We start from the raw sequence: 25,352 nt of genomic DNA, 5'->3' as shown, positions 1-25,352 counted from the left end.
TGTCAAACTAAACCCTTGAACAGAGCATTACCTGGTTTTTACTGTCTTAAAATAAAGAACTGGTTTGCAGCGGAACAAAGTTATTACTCACTTTCTCGTCCTATAGAATCCTAACTATTCCCCGAACTATGACCTAACAACTACCAATAACTATCAGGAAGTGTGCTGTCACCTATCATCATCATTTTTGGAGAGTAAAACGCTTTGTAATTAGATGCAGACAGCACACATGCAGTCTCATTTTGACCCTAAAAGCCTAAGATAATTCAAATGGGTACAAGTGAGCAACATCTCTGTGAAAAATATGAAAAATACTAAAAATTCTAAATGATCAGGACCTCCTCAAAAAGATGGTGTATTTCGAAAGACATTATACAAATCTTTATTCTATTGCGGCAGTTTTTATTGCTCAAAAATACCTAAAAAAGCTGGGTAATCTCTCCATAGATCTGACCTGTAACATTCCAAACAAAGTAAAAACACAGAGAAAAGCAGGTGGCAAACCATTCACTAGAAAAGTGACATAATGCACCTTTAATTCCTCCTTTAAAAAAACAACGAGTGCAAATATACTCTTTATAATGGGTTCACACACATTTCTGCTGCCATTGCTTTTTATCTATGATTGCAGAACTTTCATTTAATATACTTCCAGTAATTCAAACATCTAATGACTTCCAATATGGCAAATGGTATTTTAGTAATTCCACTATAATTTCCCCCTCATTCCGAACGGGCTCGGGGCAGTTTCCCTCTTGCTCGTGAGCTGCTGGTGTCATCCGTCTCCCGCTGCTGGCCTGGCAATGTCATTTTGCTTTGTCAACTTTCAGCCGGTTGCTAATGACAACTTTCTCCAGTCGTATGAAGCAACAGTCAAACGGAATGACAACAAAGGCCTGCCAGACAATTAAAGCTATTTATACCAGAGGGCGAGTCAGGATACTGCCAATGTTATTTGATTTACAGTGCAGTTTCAGTCATTTAGATGGGAACGATTGACTTTTTTACTATTTTTTACTCTCAAATCTGTGACCACTGCATTTGACCCATTCTTTCTCCGATGTGAGGGATTGCAGTGCTTTAGTTTAGACCTGGACTAGTCTTAGTAGTACTCGGAAGCACAAATCATTTTCATGGACTGTAATTTAAAGTGTGAGAACTATTGGGCTCATTCCTGTGAGTCACAAACAATGTTGGGAAGCATGACATGTACTATATATTGTAATATTAATCTAGATTTACTGTATTTTGGTACAGTTACTCTTTCATTTGGTGTTCAAGCTACAGCTACTTTCCTTAAAATCAAAGAAACACATGTAAGATACGTGTCAAACTCAATGTCAGTGAGAAAAAGAGAAAACACTGCGCTTGAGGTGACTGCAATGATGAATATATGAATAAAAGTGGTGACATATAAAGATGTTTTAATCCTATGTCATGTTTGTACACGATAATACAATTCAGAATACAGTACTATTGATAGGACCACGCAAAGTATTCTTCTACACTGGTCACAAAGCACTGAGCGAGGACCCATTTCAAGACTTAATAAAACATAAATTGACATTGCACTTAAACTATTCCTTGAATTAAATGTATATATATATATATATATATATATATATATATATATATAAATATATATATATATATATATTTTTATTTATTTATTTAAATTTTTGCTTTTTAGTGAGATGAATGACAATGACAATATCAACATAAAAATACAGGAGGGAATATATGACACTAATCCATATAATTAATAAAAGTAAATAAAAATAAAAATAATACCAATAATGCAAATAAACATAAAAAGGGGGTGGGGCATAAAGGATGGGGAAGGGTAGGAAGACAATGATGTTAATATACATACATTTGCACATATATTTTCATATATAGTGCATTATTGTTATATGTATACAAATCGAATATATTAACCATTGTTATATTCAAATCAGAAATTAAATGTACATTTGAGTTAAATTCGATACTATAACATAATTGATTATTAATGTGCTTTTGCAGTGCAGGTGCATGATCTTATGGTGGTTCCGTCCTGTAAAGAATGAAAGTCTCATGTTCCTGCATCAGAATCTCAGTCATGAACAGCACGAGGAGAACATGCAAACACTATTGAGGCTTCAGGTGCTTATCTAAATGTAATAATAGTTCCACATTTCATTTAACAAGTTGGTCACAGCCTTGTAAATAGAAATGTTCTCCGAGATCCATGACAAGAAAAATGTCATCACTTTCACATTCTTGTAAACATGACGTTCTGAGCATTGAAAACCTGATTATGTCTTCAGTTTGTCTGCTGTGTCTGATCATCCATGATACTGCTGCTCCTTTTTCTGACTTCTGAAACAACATCTCAAACCACTCTATTTGAGACATTTGGAAACTTTTTTGGAGCTTTTCCTTGTGAGGCAGTGGAATATGTTACCGACCGAGCTGATCAAACTATCGCACATTTTCTTGCCTGGCAAAAAACAAAAGAAATCTCTTCTCAAACCAAACTCCCATAATGTGGACTTATGTGTGTGAGCCTTGGGGAGGCGCAGCGGGATGTTCTGGAAAAGAGTGAAAGATTTTATATGTGAAAGATGATTTTATGGTGCTGCTTTTGTGAAGAAGGTTGCGTTTTTTTAAAGATGGTTTGGTCATTACAATTTTCTTTGAATAATTGTTTAAATAAACTATAACATCAGCCTTCCAGGGACAACCTGGTACAAACTGTTAAGGTTTATGTATATTGTGCACTGTGCCTGTTTCAATAATTAAATCAACTTAATTAAACTAAACTAAACCAAAGGGGCCTAACTAACTGCAGGGAAAAACACTTTGGGAAATAATTTGCATGTGTACAGCGAGGGCCTTTTTACATGAATATTTATAATATTTACTATACTAATACTGATACGAAATAAGTTACTACAATATGCAAATTCCACCATGCATGACAAAACTGTTGGACAACAACATCATGCCAATTTTCATAATCAAAAATGAGTCAATAAGCAGCGTTGGGAAGAACACAACGTGTATTTAGTTACAGAATATATTTTGTAACATTTTCTGTAATAATCCCATCAAAGTACTAGATACTTGAATGCTCTCATGCAGAGTTGCTTCATGTTCCTGTGCAAAACCACAACATAGGATTAAAGCAGATTTATGTTTGTTTTACCCTTTGTTACATATTTATTTATCGTCAGAGAAGGAAAACCCCACATTTGCACAACAAGAGCCGTGTTTTCTGTTTTTCTCATTAATGCTGTGCAGCTTAAATGACATGATCAAACACTGCAATGTATTCCTCTGATCTCAGGAAAGTAACTGTCTTCTGAATACCATGAAATTAAAGAGTAATAGCGGAAAAGGCTCATTCTAAATTAGTCTTCAGAATATGCATGTTCAATACTTCCCAAATGCCTTGAACTAAACTGATAAATGCCTTTGTCTTTAAATAACTAGAGGCTATTTTTGTGTTTCAGGAGTCAGTGTGAAAAAGTTGACCGTGTGATCGACTTGCAGAATTCCTGGCTCTCACTTTGGCTGTCTAAATGACTAAAGGGAACACAGTGGCATTTGGTAAAATAGCAAGAGCAATTATGGATCGACTTTGTTTCTTTTTCTAATGGAGCTCCTCGTATTGCTTGTCCTCTTAGCTTAGAGCTGTTCTGAATGACCTATTACAAACAAATGACTCTGTTGTAATATTGACTCCTTCATTTGAATTATACTAATTTACAGCACTGGTTGTTTGAATCATTGATTAGAAGGCTCTTTGGCAAATCCGATCATGTTGATTATTGACTGTCACATGTACTTTGCTTAGAATGACTGATCTTGTGTTTGATGTGGATTCTCTGGCCAGAGGACGAGTATTTAGGAACAGTCACGGGCAAGTTTAGAATTGTACTTTCTGTTTGGACGTTTTTTAGAGCTTAGAGCGCAATTTCCTGTGATTGTGTACTGTCTATATGGACTTTTGTGTAAAACTATAGGCGTGTTTCCACTGGTTCACGCTGGAGCAGTTTGGTCCGGTACAAAAGTGTCTCCACTGTCTTAGGCGATCCAAAGCAGAAACACATAAAATTATACTTCTAACCAAACACTAGCTAGAGATGACTAGAGATAATAACTTATATTTTGAGCCCACATGGTTAACAAGCAATACAAGGTTAGTCCATGTCATCAGCTGTTTCCTGTTTATTGACGCACAGAACTTACATCGAGTCCAAAAATATTATATTTCCAGTGCATAATACATCTAAAATTATCCAAACCCAATGCATTACATAAAGAGATGCAGAGTAGAGGTGAAATAAATGAAAAAGCAAACAATAATCTAGTTTCAGTTTTAGCTTTAGCCATGTCTCACAGAGCCACATATTAAAAAGAATAATTCAGATATATTAAGAAAACATGTGTTATGTTTGGGTGACCTCAGCTGCTCACACGCTTGTTTGATGAATCCTGTTTAGGAAGCTCTCTCTGATGTCATAGGTCGAGCTCTGACATCTTCGGCACAGGGTTTCTGTCCATAAATCATCGTCAGACCCGTTCTGAGTATTTCTGCCGTCAAATCATGTGCATTATGACGGGGTGACTGAATTTGCATGTCAGAGGAAAGCTAGCTTTTGTTTCGCTCCCCTTTGTAGTTCCCTCTGACCCCAGTAGATGGAGCCCAAAGTCTATTCCTGGCGTAGGAAAGAGTGACATGAATCCATTTTTTGCTTACTTCTAAAACAAGCGATGCCAAATTAAATTACTCAACAGCATGTATAAGCAGATATAATAATGCATGATAATTAGATTAAAAGAAATGTGCCAATGCCCTGCTACGCTAACCAGTCTGAGGAACCAAGGCCAGTCGAACCGCGGCTTATGATAAATATTTACTACAGATAATATCCCAACAAACAAATTCATATTAAGAAAACATGAAAACAAGTCATGTACATTTTAACCAAACATTGAGCCAGGAACTTAGGAGCACCGAGCTGGAGGATTAGCCTATTGCTTTGGAATGATGGGGCAAAAGAAGAGTACCCCAGAGAAATGGTCATAGGAAGTACCGTAGTAGTAATTAACAGCTGTGTGATCATCCCGCAATTAACTGAACTCGTGCCGCAATTACACTTTAATAAGGCTGTAATTATGCTGCAATTACACTTGTTGTACATGTGTGTTTTGTGTTGTAGCATCAAGGATTTCCAGTCAGTAAATAGTTGGACGTGTCACAGTTTTTGCATTGTGTTACTATAATCTTGAGTAGAATAAGGTGCATTCGTGAAGCTGTATTGTACGGGCTAAAGCAGAAACTGTATCAAGAGAATGCTGCATTTCCCAAGAATTTCCCTTTGCAGCAGTAAGATCGATTATTGAAAACATATGTATGAAACCCTGCTGTAAATATGTATATTTCCATGACTTTCTATCGCTGAATGCTTTTCATACATTGCTTCCTGGAAAATAAACCCTTTGAAATGCAGTTTTATAGTGATCTTTGGCGCATCAAATCAAGCTGGAGGTAAAAATGGTTCTGTCAATTATCATGATTATTCAGGTTGCATTTGAAAATATTTTTTTTCTTTTTTTGAAGCAAAGTCAATCATTACTCCAAGAAGTAACTGTAAAGTGAGTCAGATCCTAGAACTATAATTGAATAAATGCAACATATATAACTTTAATGCCATGCTGTGGAACATTCCAGGCAAAAAATGTGCATCTCCATGGATACAAGCGGGTAGGGCGGGGCCATATTGTGTTGTATATGAAATAGTGGTGTACTTGTGGTAGGTGATAGGAATCATTATTACAGCGATATCATTTGCATGTGCAGTGCAGCTGGTTTTCATCTCAGAGGGAGCAGCACAGGTAAATACTCACGCCTGAGCAGCTTAAACTCTGACTCTGGAGGCTCTGCAGACGCTGAAAACACTCAAAATGATGGGATTTGGGGAGTGGAAGCTGAATCACAGACGTCTGGCCGGTTGACAAGGCGCTCTTTTGCAGCTAACTCATATGGAGTTAGAAATCATTTTAGGAAAACCTTTTGCCAGCGGTAGCTCCTCTGATTAGTCTCTCAGATTTGGCACTCCTGGTTCCCCTGGCTAAAGTAATGAATGGGAAATGGGAACTAGTAAGAAGCTCTCTGGTTGGTTGGTTGGTTGATACAACGTCTCGTGCAAACCAATCAGAAAGCTCCTTTATTTTCACTTTTGTAATTTGCATCAGTTTAGCCAGGAAGACCAAGAGAGTAGAGCTAATCAGAGAGGTTAATCACAGAAGGTAATAGAAATAGCAAAAGGTTTTCTTAAAAGGAAAGTTTTACAAATCATGAATTGTGTTTTATTTTTAAAACTCTTTTCTTAAAGGTGTTTGTTTATTTGTTTATTAAACTTAAAAAAAATGTGATTAGAGAATTTGCAAATAAATGTATTAAATCATATTTTGTTTTTAACTCTTAGCATTTGTTAATTTGTTTATTAAATATTATTTTAAAGAGTTTTTGACTAAAAGCTGAGGGTCCTCCATAAACTTAACGAGCTAAAGAATCTTCAATAAAACAAATAAAGCCAGGCCAGTCTTTTGTCTGCAATGTCCATCCATCCATCTCCATTCATCGCTCATTCTGGGCCGGGCCGTGGGGGCAGCAGCCTAAGTAGGGACTCCCAGACTTCCTCTCCCCAGACACTTCCTCCAACTCCTCCGGGGGATCCCGAGGCGTTCCCAGGCCAGCCGAGAGACGTAGTCTCCCCAACCTGTCCTGGGTCCCCTCCCGGTGGGACATGCCTGAAACACCTCCCTAGGCAGGCGCCCAGGAGGCATCCGGAACAGAGGCTGAAGCCACCTCAGCTGGAGGAGCAGCGGCTCTACTCTGAGCTCCCCCCATGTGACCGAGCTCCTCACCTTATCTCTAAGGGAGCGCCTTGTCCTTTCGGTTACTACCCAAAGCTCATGACCATAGGTGAGGGTAGGAACGTAGACCGACCGGTAAATAGAGAGCTTTGCCTTTCGGCTCAGCTCCCTCTTTACCACAACAGTCCGATGCAGCGACTGCATCACTGCAGCCGCTGCATCGATCCGCCTGTTGATCTCACGCTCCATCCTTCCCTCACTCGTGAACAAGACCCCGAGATACTTGAACTCCTCCACTTGGGGCAAGGACTCCCCACCCACCATCTGCAATGTCATTTTTAAGTATTGTAGCTGGTCATATTGTCAGTTATCGTGTTTCTTCTCACAACACTAAAATGAGATATTGTGACATCCCCAACACTACCACTAGTAGAAGTCCCTGTATTGCACTTTGCAGTTGTGTCACAAGCCTGAGCACATGTATTGGACAGGTATTGTTTCTGCTTGCATTATTTGACGTGTTAAGTGATGTTACCAACACCTCCCCTGCTCCCGGCTCTGGGGCTTCTCTTCTTTCTCACGCTGGTGCGATTCTCCAGCAGCACGCAGCTCCGGTGATAAAACAGGATTACTTCTTCTTCTTTTTTTCTTCACTCCCTCACTGTGCGGCGACAACACGACTAGCAGTGATCCAGGGCTCCAGTGCCAGCGGATGACACGTATCCTACATAGAGAGTTACAATGATAGATGGATTAACGGGGAAAACCTGTGCTATGGACTTAATTTGTTCCGGTTGACGTCAGAGTCTTGTAGGGGTCTAAAGAGTGTGAATGAGATGGGAAAGAACAGAAAGATTATTAATATGCTGATTTTGTGGTGTAGGATATGGGCTAGTAAAATAATAATGCCTCTTTTGTTACCTGTCACGCCTGATATGGGCCACCACAGTCGAATTGTAATATCTGACTGCTCCCTCACCACTCAGCACCCAATTAGCATATGACCGGCTGGTTTTTCTCACTTGACCAAGGAGAAAGGACACAGTTGTAAACAACCGGCAAATTAAAGCTTCTATCTGCCAAAAATCTTCACCTCACTTTGTTTGTGGCTTTTAGATGAAGATGCACGTCTCACATATGTAATGGTCACTGTAGCAGATAGTTGAGAATTCAGGGCTGTACGCTGATCGAAGGTTAAAAAACGTTGCATTTGTATCTTGACAGCCTCCCTGATCCAACGATGGACTATATATGGTACGATGGTATACATTTGCGATACAGTTTTGAAGAAGTCAGACTACAGATGGCGCTGTTGTGCTATTGCTCCAAGTAGGAAAACACGGCCAAAATCTGTTAAAATCTGATGACCAGAAAACAGTGACACCAGTGACACTTCTGAGGAATTTGTGCAGCCGAAACATGTCAAGGTATGACACTAAAACACATGTCTGACTGTAATAAATCCTAAACTTATAAAAACGTGAAATTTGAATAAACCTAATTGGACCAAGAAGAAAATCTGCCAAATCCCCATGCAACTGGTATCATAGTGGCAAGTAGTATGAAAGAAATGACAGCCGGATAACTGGACCCAAATCATACTATCATTTGGAAATCATAGTATTCTAGAATCTGAAAACAGCCTTTTCAAGATGATGCTTTTTAAATACAGGGTATGTTTTATGTAGGGTTTTCCACTTCTCTTTGTATTTGGGTGATGTTTTAACTCGGCTCTGTAGTAATACTTACAGTTCCTGAAAAGGATGTTGTCTTTTCACATTTGTCCAAAAAAGGAAAAGCATTTGAGTTTTTTTGTTATGTCCCTATTACTTTTGAACAAAGTCAGCAGTGAGCTGCAGAGGAGCTTTATGGCAGTGGCACGCTCGCATTCCTACAGCTTTGTTTCCATAGAAACACAGAGATCCGGGCAGGCGTGGATTGTGCAGTTACATAAGGTTTTATCACTGATACAAAATACACAGTGGCATGGGTTTTTCCATTTTCCATTTCCTATTTTTAGGAATAGTACACAGGAGGAGTAAAACTGACACAGTGGCAGGATCTGAAAATACACACCGGTCCCTAAACCATTCATCCAGACATTCTCAAGGAACAAAGTGCTACACTGCAAATGTAAATGTAACTTAACCTTATTTTATTTGATTATGTAGTTATGAGGAAGCCAATTCAGATTCAATTCAGAGCCTATTTTAGTATTAGTATTTTATATTTATACTAGCTTAACTGAAGAAGAATGAAAAGGCTAGTATTTAAAACCAATAGTAGTCATTCAGCCCTGATAACATAATTAAACTTACTGACATATTTGTTAGTTAGCATGAGCTGCATTGTCATGAAGGCTATTTCTGCTCTGAGAGGATTTAAATTGTAAGGTTAAGGTACGCTTTATTTTACCCAAAGGGAAAATTGTCCTCTGGCTTTGACTCATCCTCCTGGGGCGACCTGTCAGGAGCATCTCCAGATCTTGTGCTAGGTTGATGGAAGAAACTGGAGGGCCCGAAGGAAACACACCCAGACACAGAATGGTCTGGCCCGGGAGTCAAACCTTCACTCTGCCATATGTATCATAAAGGTGGTTAAAAAGAATATGCAGTAACAAATGACACTACAAAACGTGTGTATCGATGCACCGTGCCACGATGAGTTGTGCTCCTTAAATGTTACAATATGCATCGTACCCATGTCTCGATGCATCTCGATGCAAAATGGAGAGAAAACAGCATTACAACTGCACCACAGACACATGTTAGAATTGTGGTGAATAGAATCGTAGGTCCTGAATCGAGAACTGAACTTAATCATGAGATTCCTGAATTGTTAAACCCCGACACTTTAAACTCTAAATACTTTATATCCTGTATCCGAGATTAAACTGTTTTTGGCTTTGGTCAGCAGGATAACACTTTAAAGCCGTTTGAAAATGACTTCTGGATGCCAGTCAATTTCAAAAACAGTGTCCAGATGACTTTGAAAACCACTCTGCCATGGACCACTCATGGACCTAACTTGTCTTAACAAACTCACATTTGCCCAGTACAAGCATACTAACATTATCTAACATTTATAAACTTACTTTTGTTTTTGTCTATTTAAAACAACACATTTAGAATAATATCTCTTTTCCCGTCTAACAAATAGTGCAACACATAAGTGAACTATGATATTTGAACCACATTTAAACCCTCTTGACTTGCGGACATCAGGAGTAAGTGCTGATCGTGCTGTGCTATACTGTACTGTGACAAGCGAGAGATTTTTCCTCCTTGAGCTGCTATTTTTAGCTGTGTACCGTTTCGTTCCGACGCTGGAGCTGACATTTTGAGCACATATACCATCTTTAATGTCACGTAGAGTATGATGGTTAGCCTGAGTGTAGCCCCACTCATTGTCTTTGCCGTCCCTGCCACGCTGCGTGCCATATGAATGTGGGAGTTGCACAACAGCTGGTCGTGTTCTCTACAATGGGCTTTATCTATAATTAATCCTACGGCTAAGGTGTCATTTCGTCAATAATAATACTTCAATGCATAACGAAGAACTGTGATTAACCCAGAGGTGCAGGACATGTGGGACAAGTTGGGATTGGACACACGCCATTAAAAAAAGGAATAAACACAGAAAATAACCTGTACAAGTTTGGATTAGATGATGACCAAACCAAGAACAAACATTGAGGAAATCCCAATGACCACCATTTGTAATGTTCAAATCGAAGCATGTTCTGTAACCTCTGACTCTGACTCAAACCTCAGTGTAACTTCTAGGCTCCAAAATCTTGCTTGGAAATCTCTTGAGGAACGTCAAAAACATAAACAACTTGTTCTATCAACAGCTGCAGTACATCCAGAACGCTGCTGCTCGGGTCCTGACTAGAACCGGGAAGTACCATATCACATTAGTCCTGTTCTCAGGTCTCTGCACTGGCCCCTGTGGCTCAGTGAATAGACTTTAAAGGGCCCGTATTGTGCAAAATGGACTTTTCAGTGCTTTTATCCTTCTTACAGTGCTATTGGTATCTCATATGTGCCTAAACAGGTTTTCTGATTGATTCCTGCAGTCTTTAGCTAGCGAACAGTCTCTATCCTTCCCCTCGGATGAGCAGACGGACAGAGGCTACTCACCAGGATGAGTCAGCCTGGTGAGTGCTGCAGCGCGCTTCCCTGTATCAGCCCATCCTCCAGGAGGCACTCTGTATCTGTAACGCCCCTCACTGTAACTCATTGCAATGCCACTAATGTCATTCTAACAGATCTAATCATTCACAGGAAGTAAGAATTTAATGCTGATAATGAGCCAGTATAAAAACAAGTCGGTTTATAAAAAACTCTCTTTTCCCCACACACTGTCCCAGAACCTCACAGAAGTAGCTCCAAAGGCCAACTTTGGAAATATTTAATAGTCAGCTAGCAAATCTAGTATTACATCCCACACTCTCTCTTCTGTCATTGGCGTAATATCCATTTGGAGTTTTCCCATTAACTGGCTGTATCTCCAGTTGTTTTTTTAACCCATCTTGCCCCCAGTGTTGAATGTGGACTGATGAAGTTCCCAAATGGAGGTTGAAAAGGGCAATATATATGTAAGTTTTATTATTGTCGTCAGACTATCTGGGCTTGCACCACTAACCTCCACTTTGGGAGGTAATTTGTATTAAAACTAACAGCATCTGCAGCAATAAACAATAGCAATGTTTCAGATACTGTGGATTATTTTTGCTCCCTGAGTTGTACAAATGATCGAGGGCAGATGAAAACCAGAGCCTTTTACGGGATTGACAAAGCTCCAGATTAATGAGAGATGAAGATTTCTGTAACTAAATGGACCAGACGTGAGTCAAGCCTCACATGAATTAAGCTACCAATGTTTTTTCTGCATTGATTTGCATGTCAAGTTTGTGTATTGGCAATTCTATGAATTATAAATCAGTTAATAAGGCGAGAGAAAGTTGTTTGAAGAGAAACAATCGCAAGTGTTTTTGTATCATCGCCTGTTTAATAAAATTACAAACTTATGTTAAACCAATGATTTTTGGGTGTAGTATATTTCTCACAAACATGTCCAGAGACACTTTTTGATGATATTAGAAGGTGGAAAGTGAACCCGATGTCCAGATGTTGCAGATTTAGGGTGCAGCCTACTCCATCTAAACTCTTTAAATGCACTAATGTTATATCTGATTCATTTTTAAGATTTGTCCAGTATTACGGCTTCATTTAATCACAAAGGTCACTCCATGCAGTCCTATTGTAATTAAACATATTAGGAGTAAGGTGAAAACACACAAATTCTGAGCACTCAAACAAAGATCACTCAAACATTCATTAAACAATTGAAAACCAATTTCACACAAAAAAGAGAAAGATAACCCAAAATAAGAATAGTCAATTTACAATGTTTTATATCACATCACATTTTTGTCACTTTAAAACATTGAATACCATTGTGCCATAAATAATTGCAAATGATTGTAAAACACTTCCCTCGCTTGCTGTGCGTGAGCTGAACATACCAGCTGCACAACAATAGAGCATTATTAATAGATAGAAGATGATTCTATTTAAGGCTTGTACGTACAAATGTAACAATCTTTTGGCTGCAGGCACTTTTCCTCCTGCTCCTCCTGCCCAGGTCTTATCTAACACCAGTCGAGCTTCTGCAGGCTCGCTCACACTCTGTGCTCTCCCTGTTATTAGCTCAGCATGCTGCGTCCCGTACACTACAGCGTGCAGTTGTTAAAGCTAAAAGACTGTTAGAACTCAGACGGGACATAATGGATTTTGGTTGGATGAAATGGGCTGTACGCAAACTGTAAATATTTAAAGATGCTTTTTTCCCCAGCTTTTTTTTATTCAGAATTGGACTGCTATAACATAGATTGTGACAAGATATGCCACGATATCAAATTGGTTATTGAGAGAAGAAATAACAGGATTTAACAATTATTATTATAATTATTCTCAATTATTGAGAAGCTTGAACCAAACAACTGTGAAATCTTTAATTTTCTTATATTTCCATGGTCTAACACAAGCTCAAACTTTCTGAATAATAAAGTTAAAATAATGTGACATACACAGCCAGATTCAAACATTTACAGTAGGTGTATTTTTAGATTATATTTAAAGTACTTCATTTTGCTTCTAAAATGGTCACAATTGTTTCTTTTTTATTTCCAGTACATCCCTAATCATTAGTTTATTTTTATTTTATTTTGTTAAGCTATCGAAAATGGCTTAGTAATATAAAAAAAATGCCTTTTTATTCAAAACTGCCTCTTCATAGTGACATTTAACAAGCAGCGAATCTTCATTTATTTACACTTTTTTGTAGCTGAAAAATTGCTACATGAAGATAAATGACCCAAAGTCTGGATTTTTTCCTAATAATTGTGACCAAATGAAGATAAGTTTGTTATCTCAAGTTCGGGAGCAGGACCACGCCCCTTCCCACGCCCCTTCCTGCAGCTACACTACTTTATCATCCAGATCACATACACCTGTGTTTGTGATTTTCGGGCTCCGCCCTCTCTTAAACTGTTCTAATTATTCTCATTCATATCCTCGATGGGGGAATCGAGGCCCGGGAGCCTTCAGCCACAAAACGGCATCAACTTCGTACATTCGTGTTGTTCATGTTTCTCCCCTGCCAATAAACACCTTGCATCGTATCTGGGGTTGTGGTCCTTGCTAGTGAAATGCAGATGCGTGGGAGGGGATAGGGGGTAGGTGAAAACACACATGCTCAAACATGTAACATGGTTAAAAGATCATCAATTTAAACGTAACATTTTGTATACTTTTACCTGTTTCATATATTTATTTATTTATGTGCTGTTCAACTTATCAATTTATGAGTTTAAAATAATTATTGTCACTATGCGTGTTTATGCATTTAGATTTGTATTTTGTTGTTTCATTTCAAAATGGAAATTATTTGTTAAGTTTAGGCTGAACAATTTTGGATTTTTCGGACTGATATTGTGATGCATTTTACAATTCAGATTTGGAAGCTAACATTGGTTCAAAGATTTTGTACTTAGAGCTGGTAGAAATGTTTTATTTTTAGAAAAAAAATAGACGTACACAAAGGTTTTGAAAATATCACATTGTGATCATTATTGGCCTGTAAGCATCATGCTCATACTTTCAAAAGTGTTGGAGGAAAGAGTACTTAATCAACTTATGGAATATTTTTGCACCCATTACTATTTAGCTTTTGCAAAAAAAAAAAAAGAAAACTGCAAACTGCTTTCTTTTGGAAAAACTCAAACAGGCAAGAGATGGAGATATGGTGGAGAACTAGTAGGAGCTCATGTCATCCCGATATTATTATCAAACCTCAACTTCACTATAAAAACTTGACAGTGGTTTAATCATACCTGAAAGGGGGAAAGCAGTGTTAATATTGATAAGATTAATAAGATCTGCTTTTCAAAAAATAAATACTGATGTGCCTCAAGGGTCCATTCTAGGACCATTGCTTTTTTCATTGTATATCAATGATTTGTCTGAATTATATCACAACAGGGTTTCAATTCACTCTGACCATGATATGAATGATGTGTGTGGAAAGACTTCATACAGTTTCAAATGAACTGTCTTTAAACTGTGACAGTTGGTTTCAAAATGTACGTCTGTCACTGAATGTGATGAAGACCATGTCAGTCTGCTTTGCCCTGAGGAACAAGTCCATATCTGAACTCAATCTAAAGATAAATGGAGCAGTTCTCACAAATCAAATACCTTGAACTCGATTCACAACTCAAATTTGACATGTCCAGAGTTTCCGAAGCAAACTTATACACATATATACAACATACTTTTGAATAAACGAATAAGTAATTGCTTCTGTCTTTGCTTGTATTAGACACAGATGTTGATGGACGGAACATTTCATGAGAACATGCTACAATAGCGAACTTTGCATAATGTTGACATATATATTTTCTTACATGAAACCTTTCCTTCCCTCATGTTTATTCAAAACATTACCATTTATGAAGGATTTTTTTCCCTCAACATTGACAGAAGTCGAAGTGTTAACATTCTACCTTTTTATGATTTAAACATTTTAAAAATAACCCTGTTTGACCCGCGTCTTAAATCTAGTCATAATAAAATTGTTCGTCTTGTTGCTTTCCGAGCTGGATTATTACACTAATTGTTTCGGCGTAGTTGAGATTCCCCCTCAAAATGAAAGCTATATCGATTCTTGTTCGTGTACATATTTTCGATATTACACAGCCTTAATTAAGTGCACTTACATTCCCGTCCTCTCCCAGTGGGCCCTGCTGTGGCTCGGCAGACTGACCTTCAATCAATACGTGTTTATCATAGTTATACAAAAATTGCTGTAAATTATTCAGCATCTTGTATAAAAGATAAATGATTCTTATGTTTTGCTGCCATTACTTTTCAGTTTATTCTTTCAGTTCCTTCTTCAGTTTTAGAGGTTTAAACAGTTTTGTTAAAGTTTTCTGGTTGGGCAGAGGTCCACTACCTGCTTGTCTCCATGGATATGTTATTTCTCTGCCTTGAATGTTATACATATAATAATAAGGCATCAAACAGTCGGTATTTATTCAATTACATGTGTATTTCTGGCTAAAAAGTACCTCGAAAAGCCTGCTAAGAACATTTCAGAAAACACAATAACAAGTGCACATTTAAGTGTAGTTTTTCTGGAGTTGATAAAACCTTTTCTTCTACTTCTTCTACTTGCCAATGTCTTTGATTCCAGCTTGATCTGTTCTTGAGCTGTCCTTGGGAAAGACACTTCTCCACCTTGCCAGTAAGAGCAAGATTGTTTTATTGCTGAAAATTGTAAGTGCTATGACAACAAAAGACATCCAGCCATAGAGAAGTGAATGAAGTTGTTTTCCATTTAATTCCTACTTCCTGTCATCTGTCGACCACTCTCAGCCAATCAGCATTCTACCTTTACGTCTCAACCAATTACTGAGCTAGTATAGTACAGTAAGCAAATTCTGTGATCTATGCCGTCCATCACTTGGCCATTTTAGCTACGTATGTACAGTATGTAACAGCTGAGTCCTTCATTTCACCTCGGATACAGCAGTACAACCAAAAGTCTCTTCATCCTTTCGATCTCCCCCTCTTCACCACCTCCAGTGTCTCGAGGTGCAGCTTTACAAAGTGTTGCAGGCTCCAGCAGACCCATCATGGATGTTCAAGACTCATGAATGCAAATGTGGATTCAACCTAGTGTGACTTTGACTGTATTTACCTCTTGAAGGCAATATAAAGATACTAAGTGTATATGAATATGATACAAATCTAAATCTTCATTAGTTTACTCTGTATAAACCGTTTTATCACACTTTTTAACAGTTGTTTGTCCTTAGTCCACTGCACATTTTTCTTCAAATGTGCATTTTACATCAATCGATAATAATTTAGATCAACTGGACAACACATTTCACAAGCTAGTGCCAATGTATTGATATTTATTCGCGCTTGCTTGCGGCGTTTGTTTGTGTTCTTATATTTAATAGAATTATTGATCTTACATTTTCACAATCCTATGCTTTTGAGACTGACTTTTTGTTGTAAGATTTCCTTGTTTGACAGTTGTAGCATGACATGGGGAGAGAGAAGAGGAGATATTCGGCAAATGGTTGAGCCAAAAAGCAAACCCACAATGCTGAGGTCGCAACAATATTTACTGTATGTTCTGGAGTATAAGTCGCACCAGCCAAAAAAACATATATAAGTTGCACAGGAGTATGAAATAAGGTTGCAAGTGTGAAAATAACAAATAATATCACATATAAGTCGCTCCGGAGTATAAGTATAACTATATAAGTATAAGTATAAGTCGCACCCCGGCCAAAACTATGAATATAGTCCGGAAAATACGGTACAACACTTTACTGCACCACCAAGCACAGGCTTTAGAGTATTTTTCAAAACGAATGGTAGAGCAAGAGTTAAGAACATTATACTTAAGCAGAATGTGAGGCGCCTCTCGAGCGCTCAAGGAGGTTTTCAAACACAACACAGATTACATCTTGATTTTTCCACCTCAGAGAAGATGAGACATTGCTGGAGAATCGGAAGAAACTTACATTTAGAAGTATCAATTTGGAACTTTATCCATCATTTAATGGTTTAATGCAAAATAAGGCACTGTATGAGTAAACATGGAGAAAATGGCTCATATTGGGCCATATAATTGATGATGACATTTAAACAATGAATGATTTGTTAAAATGTCTCGCCTCATTTGTCCAAACACGAGCAGAGCGAGACAATTCAACCCCTTCTATATTCGCTCAAACAATAATAGTTGACAAAATCTTTTTATCAACCAAACTGATATAAACTAAAATAAAAACAATTCTGCCTCCTACATGTGTTGTGTCGGAGAAGCAAGTGCCTGAGCTCTCAGTGCGCCGCCTGTGGCTCACAGCGAGTGTGTATTAGGCCTGTTATAAAACACACACAAAAGAGATTTGTTCTATAATGTTGTTACAGCACCTAAAGCCTTGAATCGTGTTATTTTGGCCATACGTCAGTGGAGATGCACTCATAGTTTGTCCAAAAAAGAAAAAGCAAACTAGACGCTGGTCTCTGTCTGTTGCCAAGTAAATCTTTACTGACAAAGGTCGCATTATACTGACATTCTGTTTGATTTCACGATTCAAATGTTCATAAAGACCGAAAGAGAGCGAATGCCAAAGTTGGTGTGTGTACAAGCAAACATGACAAAGGACCAAATCTTCGGCGTTCCTGATTGAACTCGTGAAACAGCATTTCTGATCATTCATGTGTAGATTTAAAACCACTCACCTGAACTGAAAGGCCCAGAGAGGCTTCAGGACAGTGGGACAGGTGGAGTGAAGTGTCCAGAGCCTGCGGAGGCGAAGGTAATGAAAAAGCACACTACCTGAAACACCTTTTCTTCAGCCTCTCGTGTCGTATTGCACTGAACTGAAGCCAGACCAGGCGTGACCGCTGTGGATCACCTCGCTCTGTGCAGATCTCATGTGCCCCATAGTGTCCTTATCGCACTTCAAACTCTGCATACTGTAGTGCTGTGTAGTCCTACTGCTAAAGATGATTATAACTATGAGTTTTCCATCGTGTCCATCTCCCCAGCTCCTCTGCGCCTCAGCTCAACGCTCTGGTCCCAGTCCTACTCTCATGGCCACGGAGCAGCCTGTGCTCACTACAGTCACATAAAGCTCCATATCCAAACTATGATTACAACAAAATTACAACACTTGAAAAAAATGACAGAGGATTTTGGATATCTTTGCCACTTTTCTGTGTTAAAACTTTAATAAGTCAAGCTGAGAATTTGAACATATCAACAAATCCTTCTGTAGAATCCGTTAACATCGTATTAAGTTCAAGACTGTAGAGTTTGTTGCGTGTAGGTGCTACTTTAAGGGCCAATACATATGTCTCTATGGCAGAAAACAACCTTTACAGTTACAATGTCCCATATAACTCTGTAAATATAGTAAGTGGATTAAATGAAACAATAAAACGTCTTTATGTTCAGATTCAGATAGTTTTGTCTTGCCTGTAGTGTCTTCTCTTAAAAGAATTGACTGATAGATGAGACTCATACCATTTTTTACCATTTCTGCTCTTTTGACCGACCCATTCCTGCTCAGGCTCGCCGTGCGCTTCAATCCGTCTCCACACGTCCACGTGCCTGAAGGCGCCAGGACACTGAGGCAATGGCGCATGAGTAACAAACAGCAAATTCCCCAAACGCTTTCCCCCACATCTGCCATTGTGCATCGATGTTATCACAGAACGATTCCGTGACCTCGGGAAGAGCAAACGCAGATGCCTCTGGTTTCTCCACAAAAACCAAGGACGTCTCTTTGTCTCGTGTTGGGTCGTCACCGCAGTAATATGCTGGTTAATTAAAATATGTGATAGTAAAGTCGTCGCAATTGAGGCTTTCCCAGCAGCTTCAAAAAGACTTAACACGAGCGCCCCGAGCTTTTTCTCTTCACAAGGAAAACTGCGCTTCTGCATAATTGAACCAGATTGATATTAGAGGCGTTCTTATAACTTCCCCTTTTAGTCCAAACAATACTATAATTTAATGCCCTTACGATACCAATTGCTAATAACAGTCATGATGAACTTTGCGTGAAAAATGATTGTTGCTCATTAATTTAAACCTTGTGATTTTGGTAATTATGTGAAATGATTACCCAGGATATGCGCAGGGATTTGATTTTCCCAATGTGCTGCCTGCATGAGCTAAGCGTAGTTAGGGGCGCCCGCACAAAGCTACAACGCAGTAAATTGCTTTGTTTTGTTTTAATTTGAAGTGGATTGGATGATGACAGTTCTTAATATTATTAAGAACTGTCACACTTCTATTGGCATAAGAAAAGTTTGGGTTAAGAAATGCTAGTTCATTCAGTTTGAGGAGTTTAAGTGGTTTTGTGGCTCTGTGGTTTTTAACATTTGGTGCTGAAACAGAAGATGCTTTGGAACGGCGAGATGGAGTCAGTGCCTTCGTAATGATTCACGGCGCGCTGTGTAACTTTTCTGGTGCGATGTTATAGCTTTGGTTTCACACTATGGCATCAAACTTGCCTGTCGCCATAGAGATAAGCAGGTGACTTTCCCAAGCCAAGGCACAGGTTATTGCTTTGGCATTTGGATCTGTGGATGTGTAATGTGTGGAGAGGGGAACCAAGCTCAAAATCATGTTTTCTACAGTATTTTTGAGATAGAAATACTTAAAATAAATGGTAGGAATATTTAATTCTTGAATGGAGGCAGTTGGAGGCAAAAGTGAAGTGGAATACAATGTGGATTCAATGGAGAAACTATGAAACAAAATGGTAGAAATAATGGGAAAACGTTGTTAGTCAAAAACAAACCACTCTTACACGTACATGTAAGTGATATCAGACCCTGGTTCAAACACATTTACGTATATATATATATATATATATATATATATATATATATATATATATATATATATATATATATATATATATATATATATATATATATATAAGTGTATTATACATTATTTGTTTACTTTTTGTAGATTTTTGTTAATAATTAGCATTTCTGATGAAGGCAAACCACTGATTTTTAGGTTTTACTGAACAAATACATACATTTTCATGCAACAGTAGTGTTTCCTTTTATCTACAGATATATTACATGGAACATATCGACCAGTGGCGCCTCTAGGAATTCAAAGCAGGACCAAAAGTGTTTAGATATCAAATTACATTGCCAGTAAATTATTATTAGTATTTTGGGCAATTAAAGTCAAGATTTATTAAATATATTCTTCTGTGACACTCAAATACAGTTATGAGACCAGGAAGCAACATTTTCATCCGTCTTTTAAAACAGAAAAGTGAAGTAACTGATATTTCTGCTCTGTAAATCAAAAATGATTGCTTATTGTGCATTATACAGTCTTAAAACCATTAGCATTCTGGTCAGATTCCAGTTAATAATTGAAAATGTGTTACAGTCAACATCGTTTTGCCTCCAGTGGTTTCCATTCCATTCTGATGACATGGCATTTTACAGCGTCTATAGAGCTTGAGATCAAACATTTAAAGATGACACTGCTGACGGATGTGAGAATGTCCCTTAAGCATTGGCAAAAACACAAAAACACCATAAAGATGCATCAAAAGAGCTGCTGACTCACTATTGGGCCATACTTTCATCACGTGTCAGAATACAAAGTTTAGTCTTCAATATGAGAAGAACTGAAACATGTTTGAGGCGTAATGGCACAATTCAGAGCTCTATATGGTTGTCTTACTGTGGAGCGTTTCTGCTAAAGCAATAACATCACGGAGACATGAGGCAGGTGGCTCGTCCTCCACCAGACGTGTTACCTTGTGCACCTGTTCCACTTTATATGAGGCGCTCACTATGAGACTGATGACGGATGTTCTGAACTATGACAGTGTTGGAAACATGTCGAGTGGGGGATGAGCTCAAGTTTTTGATACCGCATTTTACAAGCAATAATAGTTTAGATTTTATATTTTATTTTATTATTATTGATTTTATTTTATGATTATTTTATTTGTATCTTTATCTTTTTATTTTATTTTATGTATTTATTTATTTTATTATTATTTAATTTGTATCTTTATCTATTCTATTTTATTTTATTTTTTTCCTCCATTCCCTATTAAGATGTGAGAGGAGTTTTGTTTATAAGAGTTCTTCTATTATTATTTTTGTTAACTTTCCAAAAGTTATGTCTTGTCATGTGTGGACAATAAAGGATTATCTTATTTTATCAAAATATGACAATATCACACGTTTTTTCGTCTGTTTTTTCCTAGAAGTTTAAATCCGTTTGTGAAGTGTTTGATGTGTTAGTGTTTCGACTCTACTGTCCTAAAGCAGATGCCCGCAGCCCCCTTTAAAATGTATTTACTTGAAAAAAGTAGAGCATAAAGATTAGCCACACTATATTTAAGCAGCACCAAGCAGAATGTGAACACAGATTACATCTATATTTTCCACCTCATTAAAACAACTAAATACTACGAATGATAGATGAGCTGTGAACATAGTGACACATGCACTTTTCCCAGTGGGTCACAAAGCTACAAAGGCACGAGAAAGTGCTTACATGAGGTGGAATTCTGCCACGAGACATTTCTGATTATTCTTTTCTTTGAATGTGACGTAAAACACAACACACAGCCATTTTTAACCACTTTTCTGAGAAGCAGCAGCTGGTGTAATTGAATTGTACCCAGGGTCCCATAAAGGTTTGGTTTCTGTTCCTGGGATATAATACAGTTATATAGATGTATAGAAACGTAAACATTGTACCTGTCAAATGAGCCGTTGGTTAAAGTCACGCTCTGTAAAACGCTGTGGAGAAAATCGAGAGAAAATGAACACATCCGTCAAAACAGAAACGCCTTACGGACGAGCTTGGAAGTAAAATCCCTCACAAATGAGTTTTATTGACTCAAAATCCAGCTTTTGCTTTTTATATGCCAGGCTAGTCATATGTGTGTGTTTTAGCATTGTTTCTGTGTTGTCCAATAATCCTATAGTGAGTGTTACTGTTCAAAGCAGAGTACTGCATTTTGAATACTTAGAATACTTCACATTTAATTGTATTATATCATAGGATGGAAATGAGATATTCAATTAAAACCGCTTCATGTTTGTTTTACTGTTTGTAATGCATTCATTTATCATTGATGAAAAATCGCATATGCACTCACCATAATAGCAGCGTTAATAAGTCTAAATTGTGTGATGAAATACCGTATTGTATTCTTTTGATTTTAGAAAAGCAAAAGCAAGAGTAACTGTACCAGAATACTGTCTGGTACACTAAATTATGATACTGTATATGTATTTTTGGTATCTTTGTAGTAGTTGTTCTATAAATGGGGCCAGAGCAACTATTACTTTTCTAGCTACTTTTTGTTAAGACAAAGGTTGGAAGTACAGGAACATAAGGAGCAGAACGTCCAGATTTACAACCGCCTTCATGCTGCCATCTGAGAGCAGCTGCTTAATCTGATTTGTTACTAATATGGCATTTAGTGCAGACTGCTTATTGTTCATTTGACAATAAACTCAAAGCCTGGGAATGATTAGCACTTGTGCCTCTCAGAAAGAGCTCCTGGGGTCGATTCCCGGACGGGGCCTTTCTGAGTGGAGTTTACATGTTCTCCCTGTGTCTAAGGAGGTTTTCTCCAGCTGCTCCAGTTTCCTTGACCTCCAAAAACATGTTGGTCAGGCTGGATCCCAGTGGCAGGACAAAACTTCCATATATAATGACAAATAAAGAACTTAAATGCTTTTGAATTTGAAACAGGTTTAATTTCATTTATCCAACCACGCCACAAACAAAACGTTGCAGTCCGTGTGACTTTCATTCATACATTCATACGTGCCTGTACATCATGATGGAATGTCTGACTATTCATTCCCGTAGAAAGAAATTTCATTATTTTTCTTGGATTGGAATTGCTTGCTTCACATAACAAAACCTGTCACAGCGCCGGCTATATATTTGTGTAGTAGAGCCTTGCAATCATTTCTGCTCATTAAACACACAACATTGACGTGTAGAGGAAGAGACAGGCTGCAGAGCTCCCAGTCATGAACACGGGCCCTGCTGCCTGGACTCCATATTGAGCAAATCATTTCCCAAGCACCTAACTCTCTGCCCTTGTTTCTCTGTCCAGGGATGACCTGCCAAGCCAGGACGTCGTACACCGAAGACGAGGTTCTTTGGGGGCACCGCTTCTTCCCGGTCATCTCCCTGGAGGAGGGCTTCTTCAAGGTGGACTACTCCCAATTCCATGCCACGTTCGAGGTCCCCACTCCCCCGTACAGCGTCAAGGAGCAAGAAGAAGCGTTGCTACTGTCTTCTCCGCTCATGGCTCCGTCTTTGTGCAATAGCGGGTTGATGGGGGAAAAGAACACCTCTCTGGACTGCCTGGAGACTTTGGAGGACAACGATAGCACGACCAAGCTGCCCACCAAACTCCAGAAGATGACTGGACGGGACGGCTTGCCAAAGAAGCTGCTCAGGATGAGCTCCACGACTTCGGAAATGACGTACAATTTCGGAGACCTCCCGATGAAGCTGCAAAGGATCAGTTCAGTGCCGGGGGTGTCCGATGACAAACAGGGTGGGAAGGCTTCCAAAATGACAGAGCCCATGAGCAAGTCGGTGGCGGACCTGCCCCCAAAACTGCAGCGACTTGCCGGCGGGCCTGGTGGCAGAATGGACGGGCATTTGCCACCGAAACTTAGAAAGATGAATTCTGATCGCTTTACATAATTATGCCAATTCCCTTTCCTACGACCTCTCGAAAAGTCCTTCCTTATTTATTAACAAACTATATTCTTATATCTAAAGACATGTAGATTATGTGCACAAGTACCTTATAAGATTGACGGGATGAAGCACACTCCCTGGATGCTAAGTGCTACAAACTTTTTTCTATAGGACGATGTACAATTAGCACAATCCGGCATGTATACGAAACAGCGCATGTAGAGCAGAATTTACATTTTCTTTCCGGCATGACATTTATCAATATTTTTTATTTGAAGACAGAACTTAGACTGGTTTCTGACAGCGGAAGAATTGCACAAAGCCATATGATTTTCAAATGCGGACGGACCAACTCTCCACGGTTGTGATTTTTGGTGGCGAAATCGGCACATACCTTTTTGTTTTTTGAGTTGATTGCTTTCGTTGTTAATGTAAAAGTTGTGGCTATGTTCTGTTGACTGCATGCTCCTCTTCTTGACTTAGCTTCTATACAAGAGGTAATAGACAAAGATGTTTTTAGCCTTAACTATATTACCTTCTTTCCATGCTCATATGTTCACAGCTGTATTTTTTAATGTTTCATTTTGTCCTTTGATATTCCATATATTGACTGCTAATTTACCATGTTCAAGTGTTTAAGTTCCAATGGGTACCACAGAGATTTTTCAAGGTGAGAGAAGAATGGATTAGCGCCTGACCTGCAGGAACTAAGCACGACGTTACGCAAACCACTCGCTTATTAAAGTATCACTTAAGTTGAACAGTTCAATACTCGTACTTGAGAAGCACAAAGCATTACATAACACTCAGAGATATTAGCGAGGGCTTTCATGGCTATCTGATCATAAATTAAGTGCTTCGGGCGCTAGCTTCGTACTGTGCTATAATTTTTTTCTTTCATAACCTCATAAATATTAAATCCAACTATTTTCTGAAGAATACAATTTTACTAACACCCCATTTCAACTTAGATGTTACTGGTTAGGATTCAAAGCAGGCCCTACAGAGGAAGCAGAGCCTTTTGCCTTCTAAGGGCCTCTAATCTCACTCCTTTGTGATGAAAGCAATAATATTGTAATGACTCCAATCTTTCTATAGCCACAGGGTCTAGCTAAGCCCCTCCGTTCTGTTTTTTGGATCTATGCCATGACATCTGGTCAACTGCATCGAAGACACTGTATGATATCCAAACTTTTGGGGAATAAAGGAAATAAGAGACGTGTTATGTATCTTTGCCTGAATATATACATGCCTTTGGGTCCCATTATGCACATGGGAGAGCTCATTATCAGACAGCATGCCTTTAGCATGATGCTATTAATTACAGTGTCTATACAGCCTGGCCAGCCTGACCAATGTGATTTCTCAACAAACTGAAGTGAATTCATGCTATGCAAGTCATCTTCTACAAAAATGACATCAATCATCATATTATAAACCAGACAAGGGGTAAGTGTTATGCAATCCATTCTTCATACATAATTATTCTGTATATCATAACATAAGTTTTCATTATCATGTACATCTTTAAGGATTATTTCACTCATCATTCATTTGCTCCGCCTCCTCGACCTGGAACTCAAATTGACCACTTTGCATGGGATGCATAAGTAAAATGAGGATGGCTGGCCAGGCTAGAATCTGATATCCAA

At 38.4% G+C, this 25,352-nt stretch overlaps 1 protein-coding gene across 1 annotated transcript in view; it reads left to right on the top strand.

Annotated features, from left to right (window-relative positions):
* kcnj3a (potassium inwardly rectifying channel subfamily J member 3a) overlaps positions 1-24,929 on the top strand; it is a 76,547-nt gene extending 51,618 nt beyond the window's left edge. Inside the window, exon 3 of the mRNA XM_072444366.1 lies at positions 23,102-24,929. Within this exon, the coding sequence (XP_072300467.1) occupies positions 23,102-23,703 (602 nt within the window). The 3' untranslated portion in view covers positions 23,704-24,929. The remainder of the gene's footprint in view (positions 1-23,101) is intronic.
* The last annotated feature ends 423 nt before the right edge of the window (positions 24,930-25,352 follow it).

The sequence above is a fragment of the Eucyclogobius newberryi genome, unplaced genomic scaffold (assembly GCF_026437365.1).
Source record: "Eucyclogobius newberryi isolate DKJ021-1_F unplaced genomic scaffold, fEucNew1.0.hap1 SCAF_14, whole genome shotgun sequence".
NCBI classification, from domain to species: domain Eukaryota; kingdom Metazoa; phylum Chordata; class Actinopteri; order Gobiiformes; family Gobiidae; genus Eucyclogobius; species Eucyclogobius newberryi.
The sequence above is the reverse complement of the archived record's forward strand: the minus strand, read 5'-3'. Positions and strand labels throughout refer to the sequence as shown.